A 27,227-nucleotide genomic window follows, 5' to 3' on the forward strand; every position below is an offset into this window, starting at 1 on the left:
TATGATCTGATCGAGTTTGATCGTTTTTGCTAGGATGGTTGGTGAAGAAGAGGACTACTCTGCTGCTTTACAGCTGTTTCGAGAACGCAGTATTGCGCAAGTTAGGGACTATGATTTGGAATTGTCCTCGAGGGTGACCAGAAGCTACGAAAGATTCACTAGGGAGTTGCAAACACATTATAAAGATATATTGAAGGTAACAGATGAAGTAGATCGATTATATGTGGATTTGAAGGAAGGCGATGCAATGTTTATGGACCTTTGCTTCAAAGATGACCTTTACAAATTAAATAAACTAGCGGATTATCAAGGTGAAACCAATAGGAGCTCCAGTTTACCCATTGAGACGCATTTAGTGAGTGGGGGACAATCCCAGACCCTGCTTGTAATTTCTTCGTGGGTGCTTGCAATCTCAGATCTCATTTCAAGGTTCGCGACTTCGACGTCAGCTTTGAAGCTATTTGACAGTGTTATGAGCGAGTTTGACGAGTTGAAAGTGGCATTAGAGGATGACATGGCGTATGAAACTATTATCAAGTCTAAGTGCGAGGCGTTCTTGCAGTTTGTCTGCTCGTCAGACATTAATTTGACCATCTCGCAGTGGATACGCATTTATAATTTGGCTCTAAATGACGGGAGGCAGGTCTTCCCATGGAAAGTCGAAAGTATTGAGCAGTTAGAAAAAGTTCTGTTTGAAGCGGTCTTCAGGGAGAATCTCGATACGCTGTTGGGCAGCGACGATGAATTGATCGCAGATTTCGTCGCCACAAGGAAGTTCAAAGAAGCTTTGAATAAGAAGCTACTAAAAGATAGCCAGACATTATTTGAGCGGTTAGATAAGTTGATAGAATCGGATACCCCAGATTCCCCGATTCTAGCGTTCCCCGAGACTTGCTTAACTACAATCAACATCCCAGAAATAGTACAGGAGTCTCAATACTACTCAATGGGGCTTGTCACAAGACAAAAAGTTCAATGGTATAAGATTATCACACCCTTAACGGGAATCATAGAGAAGTTGCAGCATCATGGTGGCACATCACAGGCAAAAGAACTACGAGAGAGTCTTGTTAAAAAGCTACAGCAGCAGAAACCAATTAAAACATCTCAGGACGACAAATCAGCATCTATGAGCGACGTTGTTTCCAGAATGATAGACCAGTACAACGATGCCAAATTTACTACAATGGTAGAATCCAAGATCCGATCGCTCACGGAGATTATGTAGACAAGATATAAACTTTCCAAATAAAACTTCTCGAGGGAACATCGATTGATAATTAACTCAAAGCTTACACTTGCCTCAATTTGAACCACGTTACAACTGTGCTGCTCCTCCAATTGTTGTGCCTGTAATGGCTCTCCGTGTGGCAGCGACATTGCATGTGGGCGAGATAACAAGAGTGAGTCACCAGGTGACAGTAATACACAAGGGGCTGAACAAAGGTCAATCTGTCTATATAAGCAGCCTTGGTGGTATTAGTTAATGCTACAAGGTAGTTTTAGGAAATCTATCGAGCTTTCGAGAGGGAAGCGTAAGCTGAAGGGCTTATTATTACAAAGACATATGACTATCGCTAAAGATTATCAGGCCGAGTACAAGGAAGAAGTACGCAAACAGTTGCAGATCAACCAGGAACATTTAGAGTCGCTGACACATCCTGGTTCGCAACTGGGGTTTGAAGTAGATGCCGAGGTGCCCAAACCTGATCCTAATTTGAAGGTATTCTTCTTTGATATTGATAACTGCTTGTACAGACGGTCGACAAGGATTCATGACCTTATGCAGATATCCATTAAGGACTATTTTAAGAGCCAGCTGAGTCTTGACGATGATGAGGCTCAACGGCTGCAAAGCACATATTATAGAGAGTACGGACTGGCGATTCGTGGGCTTGTAATGTTTCATGGGATCAATGCAATGGAGTACAACCGTATGGTAGATGATGCTTTGCCTTTGCAGAATATTCTAAAGCCCGATTTAGCACTCAGAGAGACATTACAAGCACTAAGGAAAAGTGGTGCGGTAGATAAACTATGGCTCTTCACCAATGCGTACAAAAATCATGGGATTCGTTGTGTGAAACTGTTGGGAATTGCAGATCTTTTCGACGGCATAACCTACTGTGATTATGCACAACATGATACATTGATTTGCAAACCAGATGTGAGGGCTTATGAAAAGGCTAAATTAGAGAGTGGATTGGGAGACTATAAAAACTCATGGTTTGTCGACGATAGCGGGAATAATATTAATAGAGGCCTGGAGCTTGGAATGAGGAAGTGCGTGCATTTGGTGGAGGATAGTGTAGATGAGATCTTGGGAAAAACACCGGCAGGGTCCATAGTGATCAAAGAGATCACAGATCTACCTAAGGCTGTACCAGAACTTTTCAAGAAAGTTTAATAGGGTTATATATATTCAGGGCGGGATCTTTATAAAGATACTCAAAAAACCATTAAGTAACGATAATTCTACGTCACTAGCGCTTGCGTTAAAGAGGTCCGCTATGCAGTCCTTGAAATATAACGTCACATCCGTGTCACCAAATGGCATGTATTTGGAGCCATAAATTGTTAATACAAAGTATAGCAACTGCTGAAAGCGCCTTTTATCAAATAGGTCATTAAATTCTTGTACAAGCTTGATCCTGGCTTGTTCGCCAGCTAGAAATTCTCCTTCAGAGAAGAGCCGTCGTATCAAAAGGTCCTGAGCCGCTGGTATTAGTTTTATCAGCCTATAGTGTAAAAAATAATCCTGAGAATGCACGAGTGAGACGTATTGTTGCATAAAGTCATCGGCAGAGAAGGTCTTATAAATCTTGGAGCACCATATCGTATCGCAAAACATGGATTCGTAAACTTTCCTGTCAAGTATGAAGCAGATGAAATACTTTGCAAATTGTTCAGTCTGATCTTGATAACAAGCAAATGCATTGATCATGGTGTCGAATGGGGACAGTTTACAGAGGGTATCATTTTGGCGGCTGTTGGTCAAAGGTGATTTTTCCATGAAGATAAAATCCAAAGTGTCTCTACCAACTCCGAATGCTACCAGAAGGCTTTCAAGGGTAGGATAGCGCTTAAAAAGATTTTCATCAGGGCCAAAGAGAACAGAACTTGGTGGCTGCTCTTCAAACTGAGTATTCTCCGTAATAAAGTGCCAGTCTAGGTACTTTTTCGAAATAGATTCCTTTAAAATCAAATCAATATAATGAGAGGATACGTCTCTATTTTTGAAAGCAGGAACTTTTCCCTCAAATATAGTCTTGGACTCCGATTTCACTGGTAAGTCATTGGCGAGCCTAGTTAGTGCTTGAACTTTGTCTAATGAAGTACTTATACGGGGATCAAAATGACGACCAAGATCGTAACTCTTAAATTCCACACTTTCCTCTTTCTTTATTCCCCAAATATTGCTGGCGTTGAAGCTCGATCCTATGTTACTCTTTTCACCCTTGTCAATGTCATTGATTTCATCAGCACTTGAATCCTCTTCAAGACTCGATAGAAAGCAATCGTTTGTATCTTTGCCTATCTCACGCTTTATGATGGGCCCATCAGAGTCAGAACCCTGAGAATCTTCCACATTGTCGCTATCACCACCATAGGGCATATCCTTCTGATCCATTTGATAAAGTTCTACTAAAACCTTTCAAGTCAAGCCGCGCGTTCTTCATTAGGTTACGTGCTTCTGAGATTGAAATATAAGTTGATTTATAAATCTATATAGTCAAGGCATTGCCAGATGGTAATTGTTATAGAAAAAAATTGTGAAGACGGATTAAGTTTGTGGTTTCAGAGTCTTTTATTTTTGAGCAGCTTGGTTTTGCATCTTCTTTTGTTTGGCGACAGCGTACACGATACCGGATAGGAAACCGATGAAGATCGAAAGGATGGACAAGAAGTTTCTTGGAGCATCGAAAAAGATCAAACCAGAGAGTGCAATTGGTAGCTTGTTCAAAGCACCGACCATGGAGTAAGTGGTTGAAGAGGTGACACGAACACACCAACCAGAACAGTAGGAGATACCAACAGAAGCCAAACCGGAGATGATCATAGCGATAACAGAGTCTTGAGACAAGTTAATAGCCAAGTTAGCTTGGGACCAGTCCTCAACCAGGAAGGAAGCACCCAATAGGATTGGCATAGCAAGAACGTTGTTGTAGAACATGGTATCGAAATCCTTGAAGTTGGTCAACTTGATTCTCTTTCTCATGATCAGCACAAATAGTGCAGAAGAGATACAGTTGGTGAACATCCACACGTAACCGACGTTGAATGGAAGAGCTGATTCTCCCACACTCTCAGCGGCCTTCTTGGCCAAAGCCTGTTGGTCACCCCATGTGGCAATAACAGAGGACAGAACCATCAACAAAAACGAGGACATTTCCATGGAAGTGATGGAGCCACCAAAGAACAAAACCTCACCATAAGCGATCAAAATAATGGTCAAATTCTTGAAAATGGTGTAGATAGGAACAGCCAAGTATTGCAAAGCCTTGGAAGAAGTGTAGATCATCAAAACTAGTAGCACAGAAATTGGCAACCAGTTTTTGGTATCGGTCTTGTTTATAGGACGGAACTTTGCATAACCCAAGAACTTCAAAACGACTAACGCCAAAGTACAAACCAAAGATTGCACAAACAGCATAACCAAGTTCATGTTAAAATCCTGCAAATTCACCACAAACTTGTTGGTCACTGTCATCAGAATAGAGGACCCACAGTATGACAGGATCGAGATAGGACCCGAGTTGACAACACGGGCCAACGCACTCTCAGCTCCAGCTACCTTCAATTCAGACATCGTTCTTCACAGTGATCTTCGATATCTGTTTGTCCATTAGCACTCAATGCGTGGTATGGAAGGAAGATAAAAGCACTTGTCAACACTGTACGCTGGGCACGAAACATTGGAATGCAACGAGACCAGCGTTGGACGCGAAGCCAGGCTAATTTGCAGATTGCAGGGTAACGCGCCGCGTAGTAAAGAACCAACATAAAGAGTTGTTATAGGTTAATTTGGGTTGGTCCATTCAATAGCTCATGGGTCGCGTATTGTCCTATGAGAGGTGCTAAGTGTTTTCTATCTGACTTTCGAGGTGATCCTACTCCTTCATTGAACTAGTTTAGTAGGTATAAGCGACCTTTAGTTGTTTTATGACAGCCATGGCCACAGTAACCTCTTTTGTAGCAATCTAATGTTGCGTCAATACTGGTTTGCAGTAGCGTTATCTTTTAATCTAGATTTGCAACTCGGATCTTGACCCAACGCATACATACCGGCCAATATTTTACACAACAGATCCGTAAACTCAAACACTCTTCCTATCACATACCAATGAGGCTTCATCTTCTCCACAGCAAGCTGTGAATATTGCTAAGCAGAGCTGTTAGGAGGAATAGCCGTTTCAGCTACACTGATCTTGAAGAGAGAGTGGCAAAGAAGTTAGCCGCCGGCTGGGTAAGGTGGTTTTTAGGGGAGCCTTTTAACAGATTTCTGAAGATTCGACACTCTTTAAATCTCGAACTTCACTTTCACAGGAGCAGAATGGTACGAATAATGAGTGTGTGTCGATTTATGATTGTAACGTCTTTTGAGACTGTCCGACAATCATGTATGAGCAGGCCCGATTAAATTATGAGGTACAAATGCAGAGTTTCACTACTTTAATCGCTAAGTACTCCAATAGAAAGAGGTAGCGTTGTTCCTAGTGGTCAAGCTTGTTGGTAAAGTGTTTTTAGAGGCTTTTTTGAACATTTAACTTCGGCGGCTAATTTTTGCCATTTCAAATTTGAGCATCGGACTGAGCCGAAATTCAAAGAGGTTGAACTTTCAAGTATGTGCATTGAGCACAGCTTTACTACAATACTGAATTATTCAGTTTGAAGACAGATTAGTCGATTTTATCGTCGAAAGACAACCACAAGAGCGATTAGAATACGCCAAATTTCAGGAATACTCAAGTAAGACCAGAAAAGAGTGTAAATGGAGGTCCAAAACACTCCAAAGCTTTCCTTCAAGGCCTCTTTGCACTCATACTAGGTGTCGCTATTCGACGCACTGCTTGTCCGGGTACCTGCCTTTCGGACAATTTTACGAAAATCCACTCCAGTGGCTTTAGTTGTAACCAAGTGAGAGAGAATCGAGAACTAGAGCAGAGCATTTTTCTTTTTTGCCGTGCAGTTTTTTTTCTTCTGGTTGTGAAGAAAGCCTTCTACTCCAATCCAGCCATCTTGAACGTCCAGGGCTTCACTTTTAACCAGGGTCCAGTGAACTTATCAGGTAACAAGCAGAATAGCTTAAATTGGGCGACATTCCCAGGTCTTTATTTCCTTCATCAGTTCTTCTGTGACTTACAAAAGTGCAAATTTGACGAAGGTTTTACTGGATGGACCAATGCCCGCGGCTAGTGGTTCAAACTTATATGAGGCGTTTGATTCACCATCGCATAATAACCACATTATGGAAGAAGATTCTCATATGAACGCTAATGGTACGTTTTTGTCCTATGCGGGATCGGCATTTGATAGTATGCTTGAAATACTGCCCGATGCAGCAGACTTCTCATTATTTTCCTCACATGCAAACTCGCAAGATCTGCTGAACAGTGACAACTCAAATGAGCAATCAGCACCAAATGTCAAGTCCGCTACAACTTTTCCGATTCATTTGGACCAAGATGAACCGCTTTCGCATAATGGCTTCAATAGTATATTTGGGCAACCTACAAAGCAGTACAAGGATGAACCAACTGAGCCAACGGAGCCTGTAGAGTCAACACAGCCGCTAGATATGGCTAATCAGCAGAATGGTGAAATCGCGCAGTTGTGGAATTTCAATGTTGATGAACTTATGATGACCCCTAGCGGTTCAAACTCCGCCACAATAAGTGCTCCAAACAGCTATAATTCAGAGACTGTTTTCCAACCTGGTAGTGCTCCTGGTGGTCCTTTGATGTCATCACTGAACATGAATCCTTCAAACGAGTTATTCGGACATCCAATGAGCGTCGGGAATAATAATAACTTTAGTCAGTTTTTAAGTCTCGGCGTACCGTACCCCAACCTTTCAACTTCATCCTATTTCAATCAATCCGCCTCATCGTCTCCAAGAAATGGGGGATCACAAGTTACTTTGAAGAAAGAAGAAATCGGAAATCCTTACAGGCCACCTTTGAATGGTAGAAGGTCGTCTTCACAGATTAACAAAATGTATCATACAGAGGATGGAGGGATTCCTTTGAGCAGCACTACTACCGGAAACTCCGTCAGGAAGAACTCTTTGGCTAGGCAAATGTCCTCGACTTCACTTTCAAATTATAAGCGTGGTTCGACTTCTTCAATTACTGAAATGCAAAAGAAGCCTCCTCTACTGTGTTTCAATTGTAAGACTCAAAAGACTCCATTATGGAGACGTGATTCTCATGGAAATACCCTCTGTAATGCCTGTGGTTTATTTCAGAAACTTCATGGAACCATGAGACCACTTTCTTTAAAAACTGACGTTATAAAAAAGAGGAACAACAAAAAGAGAGCCAAGAAATTACAGGAACAAGCTGAAAAAAATGCAGCTATGAATGAAAATAGTAATAACAATAGGCCTAATGATGATAGAACAAACAACAATGCTACTACCAATGGTGCACGAATACAACCTAAACCTACAAAGGCGCGAAGGAATACAAATCAACGGAATCCTTTACTTACCGATGGTATTAGCCCCCTGCCTGAATCGCCAAGTGGTAATAAATTTGATCTAGGATACTCAGAGAGTCCGGCAAATGGGTCTTTCAGCACCCTGAGTCATCAGCAGAGCTTAAATCCAAATACGTTGATGACTCACAGCACAAGAACCTCGAACGTGACCCCACCGATAGCGAAAAAACCTCGTAGAGGTAGTACATCGTCGAACACCTCGAGTTCAAGCAAATCGTCAACCAGGTCGCTCGTACCGATACTTCCTAAACCTACAAGTGCTGGGAATCAAGCGCAGTTCAACTCTAATAGTGCCAACAATAGTGCAGCATCATCTCCAAGAGTAGCTGGTTCGAATTTTAATGGCAGCAGTCCGATGCCAGCGTCACAGGGTCAGCTATCCAGTTCTACGGGAAGACAAGGAATAACAATCCCAAGAAGAAAATCATCACGCAATCAATCATCGTCTTCATCCTCGTTCATGGCAGCTTCTCTACAACAGCTTCAACAGCAAAATCAGCAGCAACAACAGCAGCAATATAACAATAGTACATCCGCGACTTTGTCAAACAATTGGAGTCAAACTTCGATGGGAGCTTCTCCAAAGTCAACACGCTCTCCAAAGGCTGGTTTCGACCTTTTCGAAAGCCCTGGAAATTCTCCCGGTTTTTCCGGTACGGCATCTAGAAGATCACATACATCATTGTTGTCACAACAATTGCAAAAGTCCGAGCAGTTTGACGAGAAACTAAAGATCGAGACTAATGCCATGGAAATAAGCGTCAACAGTTATTCCCAACAACCAAGTCCCATGGCTCATACGGCGAGCGTGAAGCGTTCCCCGATAACTGCTTCTCCTAGAAACAGCTATGCAGACTCACTGATGCAGCATCGCGGTGTACCCGACCCCAGCTTTAGGAGGCAATCTTCGTTGACCTTGAGACGCACTGTTTCTTCGAGAGAACAGACACTTTCTCCATCATCAGAGACCGCTCGAAACCCCACTATTATTACAACGCCACTTCCTTCAACCACTGTTACAGCTGTTACTGCCACCGATAATGGCAATGACGCAAAGACCCCAGGCTTGCGCAGTAACATCTCTGACGAGTTGGATTGGCTCAAGTTTGGGATGTGACCCATTATTTGTAATATACCCAAACATACTCAGTATTTCATTAAATGCATCTTTTATAGATGCTACCAAGTTATTCTAGTGCACTGGTGCATTGGAATTGTATAGATTATAAGTGAACATAATAATAATATCTAGATAAACATGATTCAAGTTATTTTGACGGCGAACTTGCAAGAAAGAAATAACTGTAAGACAGTGATGAAAACGAAGCAGGACCCATCCGACGTACATGGGTGTGCCACAGGTATGGGAATTATTGAAGCCTCATATAAAGGATAAGAGAGTCCCACTCAGAAAGTTTGCAGCCGATTTCAAAAGTAGATATGGATCGCCAGTACGAATTGCAATTGACGGTTATACATGGCTGTACGAATGTGGATTCTTTTCAAACCAAGAATCACCAGAGAAATTTGCAGGTCAAGGCCAAATCTCAAAAGCTGTACTGAACCTGATGCATCGACTGAAGGAATTATTATCTCTTGATATCAGTTTCATCCTAGTTTTTGATGGTGAGATGAAGCCTTGGTTTAAGAACAATTTTAGGTCGAATGATGAATTGACGAATGTAAATCTATCAGAGGACTATTTCTCTAATTGGCAAGAGCATTTACGTTCGCATAAAGAGTTTAATACATGTCTGAAAGCCAACTATGTGGACGATTCCACTGGTTTTATGAGGGCTGTGAAATTACTTCTGGATACTATGAAGATTTCTTACATTGAGGCTTGTGGAGAAGGGGAAGCTCAATGTGCATGGTTACAGAAAAATGGGTACGTCGATTACGCTCTCAGTAACGATTCTGATACTTTAATTTTTGGAAGCACCAAAATGTTGCGCAATTATTCTAAAGCTATTGACGATTTTGGTGTCACTGGTGTTGGAAGTCATCGACCAGAGGTTAGACGTGACACCAAGGAGACTTTTATTACCGTTGTCGAACTTGACGATATTCGGGAATCCACTACAGACAGATATGAATGGTGGACATTACTTTTCTTTAGCATTTTGCTTGGCGCTGACTATAACCAGGGTATTAAAGGTCTTGGTAAGACAAAATCAGCGAGGTTAGCTCAGTTGAGGGACCCTGACTTTGCAGCTCAGTTTCGTCACATATTTGGTACTATCGAGAATCCATTTGAACCCGAAGCCCGTGAGGTTAAATACAAGACATTTCAGGAAAAGGTTCTCAAATACTGCAGTGAAAACTCCGTCAAATTGTTTGGTCGTAATTATAAAGCCCTTTTGAGCAAAGAGAATATGGAAGGCTGGCCCAGCCAGACCGCAGTCATGTATTACTTTCACCCATATTTGGTACCCGATCTGGATCGCAGCTTTTTCGACAGCAGATATGTCAACATGAGTGAGAATTTGTCTTACCAAGATATTCAGTTTGAGAAATTGCAGGCATATTTGTCCGACATTCACTTATCTGGAGTTACTCATTTCAAAAGGTGGTATACTGAGGCAATGCAGGAGTCATTTGTACTAAGACACTTGTTAAATGATGGTCCGTATCTCTATGATGAAATGAAAATAACTGAAGAGAAAACTTTCTTTGGGAATGAGGATAATTTTCAGTACAGTTGTTGGAAGGTTCGTTACAACGACTTTCTAGATCTATTCCCCGACTCTCAGAGTCCTCTCAATCAAACACCTTTCTTACCTCATGGAATTTCTACAAAAAGACGTGCAGATACTTTGAAGTTCAAGTATAGTGTCTGGATACCCAAGGGTTTATTTCCAGAGTCCCATCGGCTAGTAAAACTCTTCAAGGAAGAGACAAAGCTCAAGGGTTCTCCTAAAAAGTCTCATAAGAGGTCTCCCAAACGTAGTCCTCAAAAAAACACTTTAGACTCCTTTCTCTCTGCCCACTCATCCCCAATCAATGAGACAAAATCTACAACAACACCGAACGTTCCTGTTCTAGAGCCGGTTAAGAGACGTCTATTTGTCGAAACTGATGTTGAAGAAAATGACACTGTAGAGGATGAGGGGGATAGTTCACTGATCTTCCTAAGTGAATCTAAGGTAACCGAATCTCAGCGATCACCATCAGCCAAAACCTTCTGGGACTTAACAGTGGACGAAGAACAGGACAGCATCGAATCACCACAGAAAAGACAACGTTTAAGCACAGAAAAGTCAAATAACTGACAATCAAGTGAACAAACAAGGCCTGTTAAACATTAAGAAGCTTCATTTGACCACTGGCTGGTCTACATGGCAATTCACGTGATTTTCTTGTCATCTCATCGCATAGTCAACCTTTACTAATTCAAATTGCTTCCTGCTTCACCAGCCAAACACTCAAAGATTAGTCGCCCGTCTAGTGATTAAATATGGTATCAAGTGTGTCAAAGAGTTTGAAGTTTAACCCACAAACTGACAAGTTGTTAACAGTTGCTGCAGGATGTTTCTGGGGAACTGAACACATATACAGGAAGCAATTCGGTGATAGAATCATCGATTACAAGGTAGGGTATGCAAATGGTGATGAATCTAAGAAGGATTCTCAGAGCTCCGTCTCTTACAAGCGTATATGCAAAGGTGATACCGGATTTGCAGAAGTTCTGCAAGTTTCTTACAATCCAAAAATTGTCTCATTGAAGGACTTAACTGACTTCTTCTTCAGAATTCACGACCCAACAACGGCTAATGCTCAAGGGCCTGATGTTGGCACCCAATACCGTAGTGCATTGTATGCCCATACTCCAGAAGATTTGAAAGAACTGCAAGCTTTGAAAGAACAATGGCAACCTAAATGGAACAACAAGATCAAGACTGAGGTGGAAATGATCAAAACTTTTTATGACGCAGAAGAGTACCATCAATTGTACCTGGACAAGAACCCAATGGGTTACTCGTGTCCAACCCACTACATCAGAGACATTTAGATAGTTGTATGTACATGGTATGAATGGATTACTGAGTTTCTGAACGGGATTCTAGACTTTTCAGACGATTGAGGGCACTATCTACAGATTTGTCTCGTTTTATGTTCAGTACGGATACCCCAAGGGCAATGAATAAAAGAGCATTGAATAAACCTTTGTAAATTAGAAATGTTGGCGAGACCTGGGCATCTCCAGCAGAGGATCTGGGACCCCACTCACCATATGAAACAAAGTAACTTGCCCTTATCTCCTTAAAAGGAATATGCCTCCAATCATCCTCCATTCTCCACGTCAAGTATTCTATTATTTCCTCCTTCACAGGAGGACTAATTTTTGGCCATCTCTTAGGTAGATCGGCCAAATCTGGTGGTGTATAAGTAATAGAGCTCAACCACTTGGCCTGCGCTCGCCTGTTGACTCTCGTGAGCATCCTATACTGAACTGTGCACAGTGCTATATCCTACCTAATCTTCACTGTATGTTTAAATAAAGCGCGAGTTTGATCAACTTCGCCAAAGTAGAGGAATTGAACGAGACTTGAGACAAGAAGAAGCTTAATATCTATCGATAGCTAGCTGAGCAACCTGGTGCTGACGATGGATTACGCACAATTATTGGTATGTACCATACTACCAGCCTTCAATTGGTCATGTTACTAACAAAGGTCTCGAAACCTTGAACTAGAGAGAATTCAAGACTTCAGAGCCATTCGAAGCCCCATTTGCCTTGGATTCACAACCAAAGTATGCTGTGTTGTCATTGATCATTTCATTGATGGTAATTTCTCTCGCATTGGCCACAGCTTGGTCTAAGAGATCCTTCCCAGTGAAACTAATCATTTACACGGTGTTGAGTTTTATTGGAAGTCTGTTCTGTGGTTCTGCAGCAGTATTTTTAGCCAACAGCTGGGGTGTTTATGTATAGTAAGTAGCTAGGATTGATCATGCTTCGTAATATTTTGATTCCTGTCATGTATATACAAAAGCTATAATTGTGTTAAAGATTTAATAAATCCTGATCGATGTTTAAGATCTTGTAGCATCTCAGTTCAGTGCCATTATGCACCACTGACCCATCGGCATCGAAGTTCATGAGTGTCCCCAACATTGCTCTTGTATACTTGATTACGTTCTCTAACTCGCACTCACAGTTCTTGTGCAAAAAGATCAACACACTAGTGTTAACAATCTGGAATAGGCGATCCTGTAGATACTCGTTAGACAAGTAAGCTGATAATTCATCAGTTGATTCGTTGACAGGGTCCTCATACGCGAGTAATGCTGAAACGTTGCTTAGTTGTGCACGAAACTTTTCTCTTAATTGCTGTGGTATTGCTTCATCGTAAACAAACTCTTTTGAAAGCTCCTGGCCCTTCTGAACAATTTTCCCTATCTGAATGTCCTTGAAATTCTTAATCGTCAATAAATATTGGGCCAGTTTAAGCTCGAATAAGAGCTCAATGTTGTCTTTCAGAAGCCCCGGTAGATGACTGTCAAGGTACTCCAAACATTGAGTAACATTCCCACTGGTTATGAAGCGTCTGAGGTCCTGCCTTACCTTCAAGTTTTTCTCCTCCTTAATTATTTGTCTTTCATTATGTCTAATGACCATATCGCCTTTCCCCTCATCGTTAGCATGTACCATATCTTTTTTCAAATCTTTCAGAAAACCTTTGGCAACGTCGATTAGACCCTCATGGATCAGATAATCGCTAATCATTGTGTGTAGAGTAGATGGAATTGACTCATCACCAGTATTCAAAGTGTTAATTTTGTCCACGTCTGGCTTTACCAGTTGACCATCCACATATTCTGAGTTCTGAAGTACAGTAAAGTTGTCCTGTGCTTCGCTCGGTTTTTCTTCGCCAACATCCATATTCACGTCACCTTCAGCCTCAATAACTGCTTCCTCATCGTCAGACTCAAACTCACCTGGAACCTCGTTGCTGTCAATAGACTTGAATATGTGTTTATACGCTTTAGCCTTCCAACTGTCTTGATATCCAACAATATCAAAAACAAACTCCTCATATAAACCAAAGTTGGTTCTCACAGAATTACCTGATCTTAATGCGATATAAGGGACTAAAGTAACATCATGGAAATCAGTAAAGGCTGTTCCCAGGCAGACACCGTTTTTGGTAAAAAAAATTGTACCATTAACGTAATTAACGCCACATCCAATAACATCATCGCGTCCAAATGATTTAGAATAGGACTTGTACTGTGAACCAGCAGTTATGGAACCATCGTTCCCACAATAACCGAGAAAGCCCTCCTCGAGTCCCATTTTGTTACTAGAAGAAGGTTCATCGTTTCCAATAGAAGCCTCTGTGGTACCTCTTCCACGAAGCGAGGATCTAAGACCTGTCCCGATACCGCTGGTTCCACTACTAATGGAAGAGCTATGATCATTATCAGTTCCCTGTGACGCATTTTCTGGGTTTGAGCCCGACCATTGTTTATAGCCTACAATTATGTTGCTATTTTGAGCACCTTGTGAACTTGTTACACTTAATACTTTTATTTCGTAGTAATAAATCCCTAGTTTGTTCAAGGGTAAAGGATTATTGGCCCAGGTTGTAGCAAAGTCGTTCTTTTGACTGCCAGAAAATGAATTTCTCAGTCTGTTTCTTGTTGCAGTACTTGATCTCTCATAACCCAAGTATGCTTGCCAGTTAGGGTGCGGACATAATTGAGAGACGCCGTCTCCGGACAGCAGGATACTCTTATTTGACTGTGATGTCCACTGGTTGGGCAGAAAATATCCCATCATCTGATATATGTCAGGCACCATCATTATTTTCTTCGATTTGGTGGGAAATTTCTGTGTTGCCAACGCTGGATAGAAGTTGACTGTTTCTGGATTAGAAGTCTGGCTAGAAGAATTGCCATCTGCGTTAGCTGGGCTATCGTCCTCGATCACAATATCAACGTCGTCGTCCCCTTCATCATCATTGTCTTCATCGTCATCTTCATCGTTATCATCGTTGTCATCATCTTCTTCATCGTCGTCATCTTCATCGTCATCATCGTTCTCAGCACCATTCGATGAGCCAGTTGTTCCTTGCATACGGCTTGACCCCGGCTGACTCGACTCTCTCAGAAAATGCTCGCCTAGAGATGGCAATTTTGATACATCTTCGAGTTCTTCTTGTTCCATTTGTAAGTCCATTAAAGTTTCAGTGTTCGTCGCATTAAACTTACGTGCCTGGGCTATTCCACTTATAGAAGCTGGATAAAAGTACTTGTAAACCTGCATAAGATATTCGTCTGTTGTTGAATCAAATGAAAGTGTCCCAAGTACACCTAAGTTCATTAGCTTATGCCAAATCTCTTTCCGAACGGAGTATGACAGCCTACCTTGCAATCTTCTATCACTTCCCTCACTTTCCACAAGCATTCCATTCAACCCAGAATTACTACTGTGCTTAATCTTGTTGAAGAGCTTCTTATGCTGGAAATATATCGACCATAAGTCGTAAGCCACAGGTTGTTGTAACAGATACTCTGGGAACAAGCAGCGAATAAACTCTCGGTCAACTTCGTCCATAGAGCTAGACATAGTTAGGACTCTGTTGAAAGAGGTTTGAGACTTTCAGACCGTTGAAATGGTTCCTTAACGGTTGATTTTCAGTAATAATTGATCAACGCTTTTTAAGGTCCCCTGGATATTTCGCTAGAGACCTTGATGAAAAATCAAGATAGTGAAAGCTTGAAACCTAAACAAAGCTAATTGACTTAAATATATGATCAATGATCATTGGTGAATCTCAATAGAGTGAGAAATATAACTTTTAGTAAGTCATCAAGATTTTAGTTCCTCAGCGTTTCAAACAAGCTACTTACGACATATATCATCTTATCTTGAAATTATGTTTGATAGCCAAGTAGTCGGGTTGTGAGTGGTGTATTTCGTGCTTAAACTTTATGATAGAATTACGCCAAGTTTATTCACTTCCTTGGGAGCAGTGAAGGTACGAATTTTTGGAATAGCTCTTGTTTAACCGTTGAAGATTCGTTTATTAAATAGCTGAATATAAGAGCAATTTATTTATGTACAACAGGATCTAAAGATCCTACAATGAATGCGTAGCACGTTGAGGGCCACTATGGACAGGATGACAACCGGCTGAGCTCTAGCTGTCTTCATGCCTGATGAAGAAAAGAAGAAATAGAGTCCGATGAGCTTAGTATCTGTAGTGATCAGCCTTGTATGGACCTTGTTGTGGAATACCCAAGTAAGAGGATTGAACAGAGGTCAATTCAGTAATTTGGACACCCAACTTAGCCAAATGGAACTTGGCGACAGCTTCATCCAAGATCTTTGGTAGAACATGTACATCAGTGGTAAATGGACCTGTCTTTTCAAATTCGACAAATTTCTCTCTGAATTCCTTGTCGTTAGCCTTGAACAAAGCGATTTGAGCCAAGACTTGGTTGGAGAAAGAACAAGACATGACGAAAGAAGAGTGACCAGTGGCACAACCCAAGTTGACCAATCTACCGTTAGCCAACAAGATGACGTGTCTACCGGAAGACAATAGGTAACGGTCGACTTGTGGCTTAATGTTAATACATTCCTTAGCGTCTTCCTTCAACCAAGCAACATCAATCTCAATGTCGAAGTGGCCAATGTTACAAACAATGGCATCTTCTGGCATAGCCAAGAAGTGTTCGGCAGTGATGATATCTCTACAACCAGTGGTGGTAACGAAGACTTGACCAATTGAAGCAGCTTGTTCCATGGTCAAGACTTGGTAACCTTCCATAGCAGCTTGCAGAGCGTTGATAGGGTCAATTTCGGTGACAATAACACGAGATCCCATACCTCTTAGAGCAGCAGCACAACCCTTACCAACATCACCGTAACCGGCAACAACAGAAACTTTACCAGCAAGCATAACGTCGGTAGCTCTCTTAATACCATCAATCAAAGACTCTCTACAACCGTATAAGTTGTCGAACTTGGACTTGGTAACAGAGTCGTTAACGTTGATGGCTGGAACCTTTAATTTACCTTCCTTGACCATTCTGTACAAGTGGTGAACACCAGTGGTGGTCTCCTCGGAGACACCGAAACAGTCCTTCAACATTTCTGGGTACTTTTCGTGAACGAAAGAGGTCAAATCACCACCATCATCCAAGATCAAGTTCAATTTCTTACCATCCTTGAAAGCGAATAATTGTTGTTCAATACACCAAGTGTACTCTTCCTCAGATTCACCCTTCCAAGCGAAAACTGGAACACCAGAAGCAGCAATTGCAGCAGCTGCATGATCTTGAGTAGAGTAAATGTTACAAGAAGTCCAAGTAACTTCAGCACCCAAAGCAGTCAAAGTTTCGATCAAAACAGCAGTTTGGATAGTCATGTGCAAACAGCCTGCAATACGAGCACCCTTCAAAGGTTGAACAGAAGCATAAGCCTCTCTAATGGCCATCAAACCTGGCATTTCATGTTCAGCCAATTCGATTTCCTTTCTACCAAAAGCGGCCAAAGAGATATCAGCGACCTTATAGTTTTGAGCTGGAGCAGACATTATTATTGATATGGAACGTTATTTATACGCTTGGATAGCTTGCAAATAAAGAAAGAATCTGTAAAACCTCGAGAAGAAGTGAACAAAACCTCTGAAATTGTCTGCTATTTATTCAAAGCTGGAATATTTCACACATGTTGGAAAATTTCAAATTTTTACATGTGGAAGAAATTCTTCTCGTTTAGTGAAAAATATTATACTGACTAAGGCTAATGACGAGTCACCAAAAATTGAAGAAATTATACATTTAGAGATAAATAGTCCATATATATTATGCTAGTAGTACTGTACAGGGTCCATTAGATTTCAGGGTCTTCGAGAGCTGGAGCCGACTCTTCGATGGGCTTGTGGACCTGATCTTCCACGTGGTTTGGTTGGTCGTCTGGTACTGTTCCGTTAGCTGAACTACTTGGGTGGCTTGTAGCTAGCTCTTTAGCTGATCTTTCGCGCTCTTGTCTTTCGCGCTCTTGGAAAGCTAGATTCGCTCTTGCTCTTAGGATGTAGAGATACTCGCCTGATTCTTTTGTAACAGTTTCTATAATCCACTGAGCCTTGTTGAGGAACGTCTTAAGAGCCTTTACGTTTGCAGGGTGATTTGCGAGGTCGTCACGGGCCTTGATGACCTGTTTCTTGAGATGTAAGAATCTTCTCCAGTTGTCGGATGAGATGTCAAGTTGGTCTTCTTCGTTAACATTGAGGTGTACTGCAACTACGTCAACATATGCTAGTCTCTTGGACCATTCGCTGATCATGACGTCCCCCCATTCTTCGTAAACTTCGAGTAAGTCCTCACGCAAGTCAGTGACATGGGACTGTATGTTGTCAGTTAAAGTCTGTAAATCTTGTTCGATCTCCTTGGTCAAGGATTCAAGCTCAGAGTGGGTTTCGTTGAAGATAGCACGCACTAAGGGACGGGTGATATAGTTGGCAAGTTGTGTAGTACCACTTTGATCGAAATAGATGATTTCACCTGAGTCAGTGACTTCAGAAGTACAATTGATATCTTGGATAGCTTTGTTCAATTTCCTGAAATATTGTTGAGCGATCTGGTGCGTCCGATTAGTTTTTTCCTTGATAAGTGGCTCAGATTCGGCAATCTTACGCTTTGCCATTTTGTCGACATCCTTGTTAAACATCTTGATCAAGTTTGATGATTTCTGATCGATCAAATGGGACCAGGCATCGAATTCATCTTGCAAAGCTTCTTGCTCAGAGACTTGCAAAGCAGCTTCTTCCGTTTGCGATGCAACAGAATTATCATCCATCGTTACAGTAACGAGTACAGTAGAAGTGATTGTACTGGTCTCAATCTCTTCCTCTTCATCCTCGTCATCACTTTCCACTTCAGTTTCACTATCACTGCTTGTCACAGTCTGCTCAGTCGTCTTCTTTTCCTCGAAGGTACCACCAGCCATCCAGTGTGAAGAGCGATAGTACACATCTCTCAACTCTGAATAGCTCTGTTCTACAGAAGACCTCGCTTTCTCAGTGTAAGGTCTCAAATAGTGCCAAACAAATCTGACTTTCTCCAAAAATGGACCCAATCTAGAGTGAAGGGCTGCACAAAACTCACCCAGCTTACAATAAAACACGATTTTCTGAATCGTGGGTCTTACCATAACGTTGTAATAGAACGCAACCTTACGCCGTAGTTGAAATATGTGTTCGGACATCCATTGGAGAGAGGAATCACAGCTTTCCTTAGCATAAACAACCGCAGGCGTGTACACTTTATCGTGAACATCACTTCCAAGCTTCAAAAGATGTGGTTCCACACGGTCAGCATATTCGCCGTGAATCAATTCCAATACAGAGTGCACATGATTCTTATAGAACCCATTTTGCTCAACCAACAGTTCATCCCAAACTGTAGGAGAAGTGTACCGACAAATCTGCTGTAATTCAACCGAACATTCGCTTGTCGAGCAATAATAGTGCAACAAAGCAGTCAAACTGGCCAATGCCACTACAAACTTGGCATAAAACCTCATTCTATTGCCTTGTTTGACCGTTTTATCGTCTTAACAATTGGCTTGAACCTCTCTTTTCGTCTTTGTAATCGCTGATCTTATCAAAGAATATAGGCCTGGACGCCACGCGAAGCCCCGATAAGCTCCAAAGAGGTTGTTACTAACCTCGCAAGTCTACTAATGGCCTATAGACTTGCTCATCACCGCAAGAAACGGAGGTTTCTACTGTGAATCGATGTTGAGCTCGATAACAAACTAAGATCGCTAAGAGCTCGCCCAAAAAGCGGCCAATTGATCTGGGAAGGCCGAGAATCAGCAGCAGCAAACCTAGATTACGGAATGGTTCTCACAAAGATATGAATAGGGACCGCTCGAGTAGTCTTTCAGCTCATATAACTGTTCGATGCTCTGCGTCGCTCCGGACGAGCAAGCTTTGTTCGAGGGCATTTTTGGTTTAATTCATATCCCCTTTTGAAGATGACTAAAGATGGTTAAAAGATCAGTTTAAGGCTTTGACAAGGCCATCTGCGGTAGTTGGGAACCAATTTAGGCTGTTCAAGGTGGTTGGTTTGATATAGGAATCTATCGCTGGCTGAAGTTTAGTGCAAGTTAGTCTTATATGGACTTGTATAATGTCATTCTGGCCGTTTGGACATAGTTTGAACAATTCGAACGTTAACAGGATTCTCGATGACTATTTCAACGTGCTACATGCATTGGAGAAATCTAATCCTGCAGTAGCAGAATCTGTTCAACAAAATTTTAGTGGGAGTGGGAATGGAGAGTCTGGTGGTCATAGCCCTGATGAGATTTCGAGTGTGGACTTGAATGAAAGACAAACAAGTGGATTTAGGCCTAGTAATGGATCCAGCTCCAGCTCCAGCTCGCTTTCGTCGAAGACTGATTTAGATGAGGATGATATCGCTTCTGCGACTACCCCGATGGTTATTACTTTACAGAGTCTGAACAGTTCGTTTATCGACAAGATTCTTGATGAATCAGAGCTTTTGAACGAGTTGACAAGGCAGAATAGTAATTTGTTAGATTTCATATGTTTTGGATTCTTCTACGAACCAAAGACCCATGCTAAGGTACAGCACATGGACTATTTGATCGGCCAGATGCTTGAATGTATCGATTCATTCTCCGAGGATACCATTAATCCTTCAAGGGACTCTCCCATGGCTTCTGTACAGGAAAAAGACCAGGATCTGAATGATAACGATAATGAAGAACTAGACGAAAATGCGGTTAGTTGTGCATCAGAGAACAAGGAGCAAAAGCTTTTGAACAAGGCTAACATAATATCTGAGATTCTCTCCCTTGATATCTGGCTAATAACAGAATCTTTGATGAAGAAAGACACTCATCTGTCAAGGATATGGTCTATGTTGAAACATCCTAATATGAAAAGTGAAAAGTCACCTTTAGTTTCCATGTTTCTCAAGATCAATCAGAATCTCCTGGTTGCAAGAAAGGATCAATATCTTAATTTCATTCGTTCCTTAGATCATTTCGTCGATGACTTGTTAGCTCATGTTGATGTGTCGATGTTGATGGACTTTTTGCTTAAATGCATAGCCACGGATAAAGTAGAAGTGCCAACGGGGGTTATAGAGCACGTCGATGAACAGCGTTTGGTTCGCAAATGCTTAGAATTCCTAAACAATGAAAAATACGATCCCGATATACAAGCTTGCGCAGGGGATTTTTTGAAAGCTTTGATCGCTATCTCGGCGAATGCACCTCTCGATGATATGTCCATTGGACCAAATTCGTTGACTAGGCAGCTAGCTTCCTTAGAGTGCATCGAAAATCTAGTGGACATTATAATCAAGAGACGAGGTTCAGCCTTAAACATCACGGTGTCTATCGTCATAGAACTCATTCGAAAAAATAATTCGGATTACGACCAGGTAAATTTACTGACCACAAATCTGCAATCCAATCCTCCTTCGAATCGTGATCCCATATACCTTGGCTATATGTTACGACACTTCGCACAGAAATTGCCAGAGTTATTTGATATAATATTAGATGCTGATAATGACCCATCTATACCGATGTTGAAAAATCAACTGAATGAACATTTTAAACCTTTGGGGTTCGAAAGATTTAAGATTGTTGAGTTGATCGCAGAATTACTGCATTGTTCCAACATGGGTCTTATGAATTCGAAGAGGGCCGAGAGGATAGCTGCTCAGCGTGATAAGGCAAGAACTCAATTAGCCGTACAATTACAAGATGCTCTAGAAGATTTGAGTATCGAAGATAAAAAAGACATTGACGATAAACAAGAATCTAAGAACGACAAAAGCATTGACGAAGGTCACAATTATGACCATGATGATAACAAGGAACGTGATAAAGATGATTATGATAATGATAATAACGAAAATGCATCAGTTTCGGGAAGTGGCGAAACCAAGAATCAAAATCCATCGAGAGCAGTTAGTGATATCAGCTTGAGTAACGATGTAGACTTGAGTGATGAAGAAGTTGACGAAAGCTTTGAAATTCCATATGTTAACGAAAACCAAAACGCAAAATTGAGGAAGAATCCTACTATTGGTGATCTTTTCAAGATAATGTTCTATGATACGCAGATACTACCAAAGATCATACAACTATTTTTATCACATCCCTGGAATAACTTTTGGCATAATGTCATATTTGATATCATTCAACAAATTTTCAACGGAAGAATGGATTTCTCATACAACTCATTTCTGGTCTATTCGTTGTTCAACTTGAATGGCTCCAAAAAATTTATGCCAGAGGCCATAGCGGCAGCTTCAATTTTTGATAATTTCAAACTCACAAAAGATTTCATTTTGCAAGGTTATCAAAATTCATACGCATTTTATGAGAAAAAACGCACCAATCTGGGATATATGGGACATTTAGTACTGATCGCGGAGGAAGTTGTGAAGTTCTCCAAATTATACAAAGTGGAGTTGATATCTCCTGATATTCATGATACCCTACAGGATGAGGGATGGCGTTTCTACGCTGAAGATGTTTTGAATGATACCAGAATAATGTATTCTAAAATTTTGGGAGGCGGAAATTACGTTGATGATGGTAACGGTAATATTGTACCACAGTTGCCGGAGCAGCTGCCATCATCGAACGACGATGCAAGTGAGGAGGAAGACAAGGTTAAAGGTGGGGGTCTGATCAACGTTGAGTCTTTGGAAGAACAGCTAGGTCTTTCCACAGAATCTGATCTACATGAAAAGTTGAAAGAGATTTTGATAGCCAACTCACAGCAAGAAGTCGAGAAAAAAATAAGGAGAATGGTGTAATTATCTTAGGTCCTCCACCCGAGTAATATCCGCGAAGCTTGCCGCTAAACACATGATTTAATAGATGTTCATACATATATATATATATTGACATACTTCTAAGGACAGGAGCTGTAGTTTATAATCTCAATCTTTTTTACGAGAATGAATGGCTTTGCCGTTAGGTAAAGTCATCTTCTTTTGGCCTCCCTTCCCTTTAGCAGCTTGGTTTTTGGACTTTTTATCTTCAGCTTGTTTATTCTGTTCAGGTTGCGGCTCATTTTTTGTAGGTTGTACCTTCTTAGGCAGGAATCTACCCAGAGTTAGATTCCAAATACCAACAGGTATTCTGAAAAACATACAGTCAAATACACTAGGATCAGTGATGGTGTCACTTGAAATTAACGATTCGTTTCCGTCCTCTTCAACAAGGTACACATCGCCATAACGCACAATTATCTCCTTCGGCTCATCTCCTTCGTGCTGCTTAAACATCAACCTCTTCTCCCCAAGACCTCTGGAATCATCCTGCTCTTTACATTGCTGGATAAACCCATCTATACGTCGTTTATTACTGGTATTCTGTAACCTTAATAGCGCATAATGGACACCACTGGCCACAATATAGAGGAACATTAATAAAAACCACGTCTTTGGCTGCACTCTCTTGAAAATAAATCCACCTCTGGAGAAATTGTAGTCTGGAAATCCATTCTTCAAGTAGTAGTCATAGGTTTTTCTACGATAATCATTGGAAAGAATCTGTGTAGCTTTACTCAATCTCTCATATAATTTCTTGTACTTTGGATTCTTATCTGGATGGTATTTCTTCGACAATTTCCTCAGGTTCTTGATGATCTCCTTGGAGTTGGAATCTCTCGACTTGGGGAGCTTTAAAAATTTGTACAAGTCGATCTCATCGCCATACTTCTCGACCAATTCCTGTTGCAGCTGAAATACTTCAACCTCTTCGGTAGTGAAGCAATAAACCAAAGTCAGGAGCAGGAATACGACAGTGCCAATTCGAAACATTGAAACCTGTTTATAAACCGACAAGTCCGACAATCAAAGAATCGATTCTTGTGCGTGTTCTTTTAACACGTATCTTTTCAACGCGAACTGTTAAAACAGTGTATAACTAACGAAATTTCAAGGTAAGGTCAAAATGGCTTTGATCTCCAGTAGGTTGATTAGCAGACTGTATCAGTTCACCCACATCTCATCTGGGTTCTTGTTTGTGGCTTTGCTAATACGTTGGCTGATATTATTGCCCTTAGTGGGATCAAAGTTTCTGCCTGGAGGCATTCATGAGTTCCTGTGCTACCTATTGTTTTACGCAAGTATCAGTGAGCTTATATGGTTGTTGAAATTTCGTGGTCTCTTCGGGACAATTCTCACAAGGACCTTCGTTAAAGATTTGAATTTCCTGTATTTCATTTTAGTGATGCATTACCATGATGACTATGAACATGCACCTGTGCTGAAAAATGCCAGTTATTCGAGCTTCATCATAGGACTAGCATGTACTCAGGCCTACAGTCACTGGTATGGGCTCTTTAAGAGGTCAATTAATCAGAAGAAAGGCTTGGTATGGAAGATTGACACCTATCTGATGATGCCTCTACTCTATTTAAGTGAGATGTACCTACTCTTGTTGAATTTGAGGAATCCAAGTTTCCATACATTTCCGTTACTTGACAAGCTGAACAAGGTGGTGTTGGTCATATTCTTACCCGTTGCATTATCTCTATATAGATACCAATTTTAACTGGCAACCCTGCATATTGCTGCAAATAGCTCAGAAGATTCTGGATTGACAGGAGCGTTCGAAAGATTGATCAATCATATTTTCGATGAACAAAGTCATTTGGGAAATTTAATCTGACAAGATGGCATCAACACGCCATCCCATTCATGTATATCAATGATCTCCTTCAATCTTTTCAATCCAAGCTTTTCTCCATATTCATTTATATCTTTTTCGCATTGTATCTCAACCATTTCAGCTTCAGTATTCTCTTCATGAAGTATATAGTTGGCATCAAGACCTTTTTCCTCACTAATCACTTTAGTATTACACCATACATTGAAAGAACCTTGACCTAAACAATTGGCAAATTTCTGTAGTATTATATCCTTTCCTTCGTGCTCTGGATCATAGTCTGCCACAACGATGATGCCTGCCAGCACTTCTCGTAATTCATCGAATTCTTGTAAACAAAGTTCTGTTAACCACTCCTCGAAGTCCTCGAATTCGTCAATGTACAGATCAAAAGAACATTCATAGTAGCGCGTTCTCCAGCAGAGGTCTTTTAGGATATTTTCCTGAGCGTCTTGGGCGTCCAGATCAAATAGGTCTTGAAGCAGCGTTGTTCTATAAGAACATCCATCGTGTGAGTTTCCTGAGAAGGCTACCAGGATCTTGTTCAGCGGCAATGCGTAGGTCATGATTAGGTCTTCTATTGTTTCGTGTTTATGATTATTGATGAGTTTCTCTTGAACAGAACTGAGAAGAATTTATGGTCAATGGTATTTTAAGAGAAATCTTCATTACAGAAGGTCTAAATCAGTTCAATCGTGGGTTAAATAGGCATTTGTAGGAGGTTGAGCTATATAGGAGAATGGGCTGATTTATGGCGTGGTATAATCCAATGTATCGTTATCCAATGGATAATCAACATGATAGAAGCTCCACCGCCAATAAGAGCTTCGAGTAAGCAATTGGCTCAATCATTTAAGCTGGACCATCCAGAATGTCCTGTGGCCGATGACATTGGTTTGACTGTCACAGATGCTGACAATAGTACGGCCATTCGTGAACCTCAGAAGAGCTTTACTGAGAAGCTACTAGAAGACTTTGAATCCCCAACTTTCACAAAAGCTCTGGTAGCGATATTCATAGTCAATGCTCTACAATTGATCGTTTTCTTCACATTCTTTCTCGTCATTCAACCTACGATTGTCAGAAAGAAGCTCGACAAAAACGATATACTTTTCATTATCGATAATATGCCTGATAGTTCTGTCGACTATGGCTACTTCCTTAGTTTGAGTACCTTATAATCGTTCTTCGAGTTAGTCATATTAGAGTTTTCATTAGGTTATTTTTTATCAAAAAGTTCACCACTTTTAAGCCTTAACAACAACAGATATTATAGTGAGCAAATGGATTCTAAAGCAGATCAGTGGGCAGTCAATCTTACGGATAAAAAGTACGTGAAGAATATCAAAATGGTAGCGTCCAGCCGTATACCTGCTCCCCCAGGATTCTACTCTGTAGACGAACGAGATACCTCCACTAAAACAAAGAAGGGAGTCGACGCTAATGTCAAAGGAAAAGAAATCGGAGCCCTACAACTTCAGAAGGCATGGCAGATTGCTTTCCAGCCAGCAAAGAGTATCCCTATGAATGTTTTCATGTCTTATATGTCGGGAACGTCCTTACAAATCATTCCTATAATGACAGCTTTAATGTTACTCTCAGGGCCTATAAAATCCATCTTCAGTGTTAAGAAAGCGTTCAAACCAGTACTGGGGAACATTGAAACCGAAGGAAAAATTATGGGTGCCATGGCTGTCTATATCATCTGCCAACTAGCACTGATGTACATTGGTCTACGGAAACTGAACTCTATGGGCTTAATTCCAAACACCAAGAGCGATTGGCTCTCTTGGGAGAAACATGTAGATTATAACAATGGGATGAGATCTTTTGCGTTTTAAGAGACGAATATGATATATGGTTATTTATCAGCATGATCTTTAAGCTTCTTCTCGTAAATCTGTTGAACGTTGTACTTCTTGTACTCCGTGGCATAATCACCGTCCACAACTGACATTCCTATGTTGCTCTTGAAGCATTCGACTAGTATAAGTTTGTCATAATTTTTTAAATCAACTTGGTGCTCGTATTTTCCATTCTGCAAAACGCAGGAAACTATCTGGTTGATGATCTCCAACCTTTCCAGAGCATTAAAATTACGTCTAGTAACTTCCACGGCGAACTTAAAGCTCTGCTGCTTGTCACTGTTATGAAAGTGAGGTGCTAAAACGCGCTCAGCGAGCTTAATTAATTGATCCATGTTTGAGCTACAGGAGGAAGTGATCGGTGTTAGTTTCTGAATGTACCTAGTCCGCTTCTCCATATGCGAAGGGTCTGCTAAATCCTTAATAACTCTTCTCACAAACTCTTCCGGTACCACTGGTTTTCTTGTCTTGCAGAATATCACACACTCACAATTTAGGTCAATAAATTGCAGAATCTCTTTCTTCTTCTCGCCATTCTTATCCAGCCCAATCTTCTTTTCCTTCAACTCTTCAAGTTCACGCTTGATGTCGTCCTCAATTGATAGGCTTTTTTTACTTTCATCTTCAATCTCATCGGCGCTTTCGTCTGCACCATTCTTTAGCTCATCACCATATATCTCCTCGAGCTTCTCCTCGAAAAGGAGACCCAGCTCCTGAACAGCTTGTTTCTCATGTTTTCTAGCACAAGTGGCATAAATGCCTGACGTTGAAGGATCTAAGAAGCCCGATGACAGCTTAAACTTGAAATAAACGTTAATTAGTCAGTAAAAGCAGATTAAAATGCAGGTAGAACGTATCACTTACTTTCTTCTTCTTTTGTGATGCATCAGGTGCATTTGAAGGCCTCTTGGTACCCATTGATGTGGTGGAAATGATGATACGTTTTATAT

At 41.1% G+C, this 27,227-nt stretch overlaps 19 protein-coding genes across 19 annotated transcripts; 10 read left to right on the forward strand and 9 right to left on the reverse strand.

Moving 5' to 3' along the window:
* Positions 1-34: 34 nt before the first annotated feature.
* COG1 (Golgi transport complex subunit COG1) lies at positions 35-1,228 on the forward strand (the record flags this gene model as incomplete). Its single annotated transcript, XM_003681350.1, has 1 exon — positions 35-1,228. One exon carries the CDS (start codon positions 35-37, stop codon positions 1,226-1,228), a length of 1,194 nt encoding a protein of 397 aa, XP_003681398.1.
* A 339-nt stretch (positions 1,229-1,567) lies between these two features.
* On the forward strand, positions 1,568-2,407 carry TDEL0D06040 (uncharacterized protein; the record flags this gene model as incomplete). Its single annotated transcript, XM_003681351.1, has 1 exon — positions 1,568-2,407. One exon carries the CDS (start codon positions 1,568-1,570, stop codon positions 2,405-2,407), a length of 840 nt encoding a protein of 279 aa, XP_003681399.1.
* Positions 2,408-2,422: 15 nt separating this feature from the next.
* On the reverse strand, positions 2,423-3,631 carry KRE29 (Smc5-Smc6 complex subunit KRE29; the record flags this gene model as incomplete). The annotated part of the gene is made up of 1 exon (XM_003681352.1): positions 2,423-3,631. The coding sequence occupies one exon, from the start codon at positions 3,629-3,631 to the stop codon at positions 2,423-2,425; it is 1,209 nt and encodes a 402-aa protein (XP_003681400.1).
* Positions 3,632-3,808: 177 nt separating this feature from the next.
* On the reverse strand, positions 3,809-4,810 carry VRG4 (GDP-mannose transporter; the record flags this gene model as incomplete). Its single annotated transcript, XM_003681353.1, has 1 exon — positions 3,809-4,810. The coding sequence occupies one exon, from the start codon at positions 4,808-4,810 to the stop codon at positions 3,809-3,811; it is 1,002 nt and encodes a 333-aa protein (XP_003681401.1).
* Positions 4,811-6,403: 1,593 nt separating this feature from the next.
* Positions 6,404-8,839, forward strand: GLN3 (nitrogen-responsive transcriptional regulator GLN3; the record flags this gene model as incomplete). Its single annotated transcript, XM_003681354.1, has 1 exon — positions 6,404-8,839. The coding sequence occupies one exon, from the start codon at positions 6,404-6,406 to the stop codon at positions 8,837-8,839; it is 2,436 nt and encodes an 811-aa protein (XP_003681402.1).
* A 229-nt stretch (positions 8,840-9,068) lies between these two features.
* YEN1 (crossover junction endodeoxyribonuclease) lies at positions 9,069-10,994 on the forward strand (the record flags this gene model as incomplete). Its single annotated transcript, XM_003681355.1, has 1 exon — positions 9,069-10,994. The coding sequence occupies one exon, from the start codon at positions 9,069-9,071 to the stop codon at positions 10,992-10,994; it is 1,926 nt and encodes a 641-aa protein (XP_003681403.1).
* Positions 10,995-11,179: 185 nt separating this feature from the next.
* MXR1 (peptide-methionine-S-sulfoxide reductase) lies at positions 11,180-11,734 on the forward strand (the record flags this gene model as incomplete). The annotated part of the gene is made up of 1 exon (XM_003681356.1): positions 11,180-11,734. The coding sequence occupies one exon, from the start codon at positions 11,180-11,182 to the stop codon at positions 11,732-11,734; it is 555 nt and encodes a 184-aa protein (XP_003681404.1).
* A 28-nt stretch (positions 11,735-11,762) lies between these two features.
* On the reverse strand, positions 11,763-12,164 carry MTC3 (Mtc3p; the record flags this gene model as incomplete). Its single annotated transcript, XM_003681357.1, has 1 exon — positions 11,763-12,164. One exon carries the CDS (start codon positions 12,162-12,164, stop codon positions 11,763-11,765), a length of 402 nt encoding a protein of 133 aa, XP_003681405.1.
* A 166-nt stretch (positions 12,165-12,330) lies between these two features.
* OST5 (dolichyl-diphosphooligosaccharide--protein glycotransferase subunit) lies at positions 12,331-12,658 on the forward strand (the record flags this gene model as incomplete). Its single annotated transcript, XM_003681358.1, has 2 exons — positions 12,331-12,351; positions 12,419-12,658. The coding sequence occupies 2 exons, from the start codon at positions 12,331-12,333 to the stop codon at positions 12,656-12,658; spliced, it is 261 nt and encodes an 86-aa protein (XP_003681406.1).
* A 72-nt stretch (positions 12,659-12,730) lies between these two features.
* VID30 (glucose-induced degradation complex subunit VID30) lies at positions 12,731-15,298 on the reverse strand (the record flags this gene model as incomplete). Its single annotated transcript, XM_003681359.1, has 1 exon — positions 12,731-15,298. The coding sequence occupies one exon, from the start codon at positions 15,296-15,298 to the stop codon at positions 12,731-12,733; it is 2,568 nt and encodes an 855-aa protein (XP_003681407.1).
* Positions 15,299-15,923: 625 nt separating this feature from the next.
* Positions 15,924-17,273, reverse strand: SAH1 (adenosylhomocysteinase; the record flags this gene model as incomplete). The annotated part of the gene is made up of 1 exon (XM_003681360.1): positions 15,924-17,273. One exon carries the CDS (start codon positions 17,271-17,273, stop codon positions 15,924-15,926), a length of 1,350 nt encoding a protein of 449 aa, XP_003681408.1.
* A 299-nt stretch (positions 17,274-17,572) lies between these two features.
* TDEL0D06140 (uncharacterized protein) lies at positions 17,573-19,264 on the reverse strand (the record flags this gene model as incomplete). The annotated part of the gene is made up of 1 exon (XM_003681361.1): positions 17,573-19,264. The coding sequence occupies one exon, from the start codon at positions 19,262-19,264 to the stop codon at positions 17,573-17,575; it is 1,692 nt and encodes a 563-aa protein (XP_003681409.1).
* A 611-nt stretch (positions 19,265-19,875) lies between these two features.
* TDEL0D06150 (SAPS family protein) lies at positions 19,876-22,551 on the forward strand (the record flags this gene model as incomplete). The annotated part of the gene is made up of 1 exon (XM_003681362.1): positions 19,876-22,551. The coding sequence occupies one exon, from the start codon at positions 19,876-19,878 to the stop codon at positions 22,549-22,551; it is 2,676 nt and encodes an 891-aa protein (XP_003681410.1).
* A 126-nt stretch (positions 22,552-22,677) lies between these two features.
* On the reverse strand, positions 22,678-23,562 carry ERJ5 (Erj5p; the record flags this gene model as incomplete). Its single annotated transcript, XM_003681363.1, has 1 exon — positions 22,678-23,562. One exon carries the CDS (start codon positions 23,560-23,562, stop codon positions 22,678-22,680), a length of 885 nt encoding a protein of 294 aa, XP_003681411.1.
* Positions 23,563-23,695: 133 nt separating this feature from the next.
* On the forward strand, positions 23,696-24,298 carry KEG1 (Keg1p; the record flags this gene model as incomplete). The annotated part of the gene is made up of 1 exon (XM_003681364.1): positions 23,696-24,298. The coding sequence occupies one exon, from the start codon at positions 23,696-23,698 to the stop codon at positions 24,296-24,298; it is 603 nt and encodes a 200-aa protein (XP_003681412.1).
* Positions 24,299-24,393: 95 nt separating this feature from the next.
* IRC6 (Irc6p) lies at positions 24,394-24,978 on the reverse strand (the record flags this gene model as incomplete). Its single annotated transcript, XM_003681365.1, has 1 exon — positions 24,394-24,978. One exon carries the CDS (start codon positions 24,976-24,978, stop codon positions 24,394-24,396), a length of 585 nt encoding a protein of 194 aa, XP_003681413.1.
* A 231-nt stretch (positions 24,979-25,209) lies between these two features.
* TDEL0D06190 (uncharacterized protein) lies at positions 25,210-25,593 on the forward strand (the record flags this gene model as incomplete). Its single annotated transcript, XM_003681366.1, has 1 exon — positions 25,210-25,593. The coding sequence occupies one exon, from the start codon at positions 25,210-25,212 to the stop codon at positions 25,591-25,593; it is 384 nt and encodes a 127-aa protein (XP_003681414.1).
* Positions 25,594-25,695: 102 nt separating this feature from the next.
* On the forward strand, positions 25,696-26,253 carry EMC4 (chaperone EMC4; the record flags this gene model as incomplete). The annotated part of the gene is made up of 1 exon (XM_003681367.1): positions 25,696-26,253. The coding sequence occupies one exon, from the start codon at positions 25,696-25,698 to the stop codon at positions 26,251-26,253; it is 558 nt and encodes a 185-aa protein (XP_003681415.1).
* A 20-nt stretch (positions 26,254-26,273) lies between these two features.
* Positions 26,274-27,195, reverse strand: TAN1 (putative tRNA acetyltransferase; the record flags this gene model as incomplete). Its single annotated transcript, XM_003681368.1, has 2 exons — positions 26,274-27,077; positions 27,142-27,195. The coding sequence occupies 2 exons, from the start codon at positions 27,193-27,195 to the stop codon at positions 26,274-26,276; spliced, it is 858 nt and encodes a 285-aa protein (XP_003681416.1).
* Between the last annotated feature and the right edge of the window lie 32 nt (positions 27,196-27,227).

This window comes from Torulaspora delbrueckii, chromosome 4, assembly GCF_000243375.1.
Source record: "Torulaspora delbrueckii CBS 1146 chromosome 4, complete genome".
Lineage (NCBI taxonomy): Eukaryota > Fungi > Ascomycota > Saccharomycetes > Saccharomycetales > Saccharomycetaceae > Torulaspora > Torulaspora delbrueckii.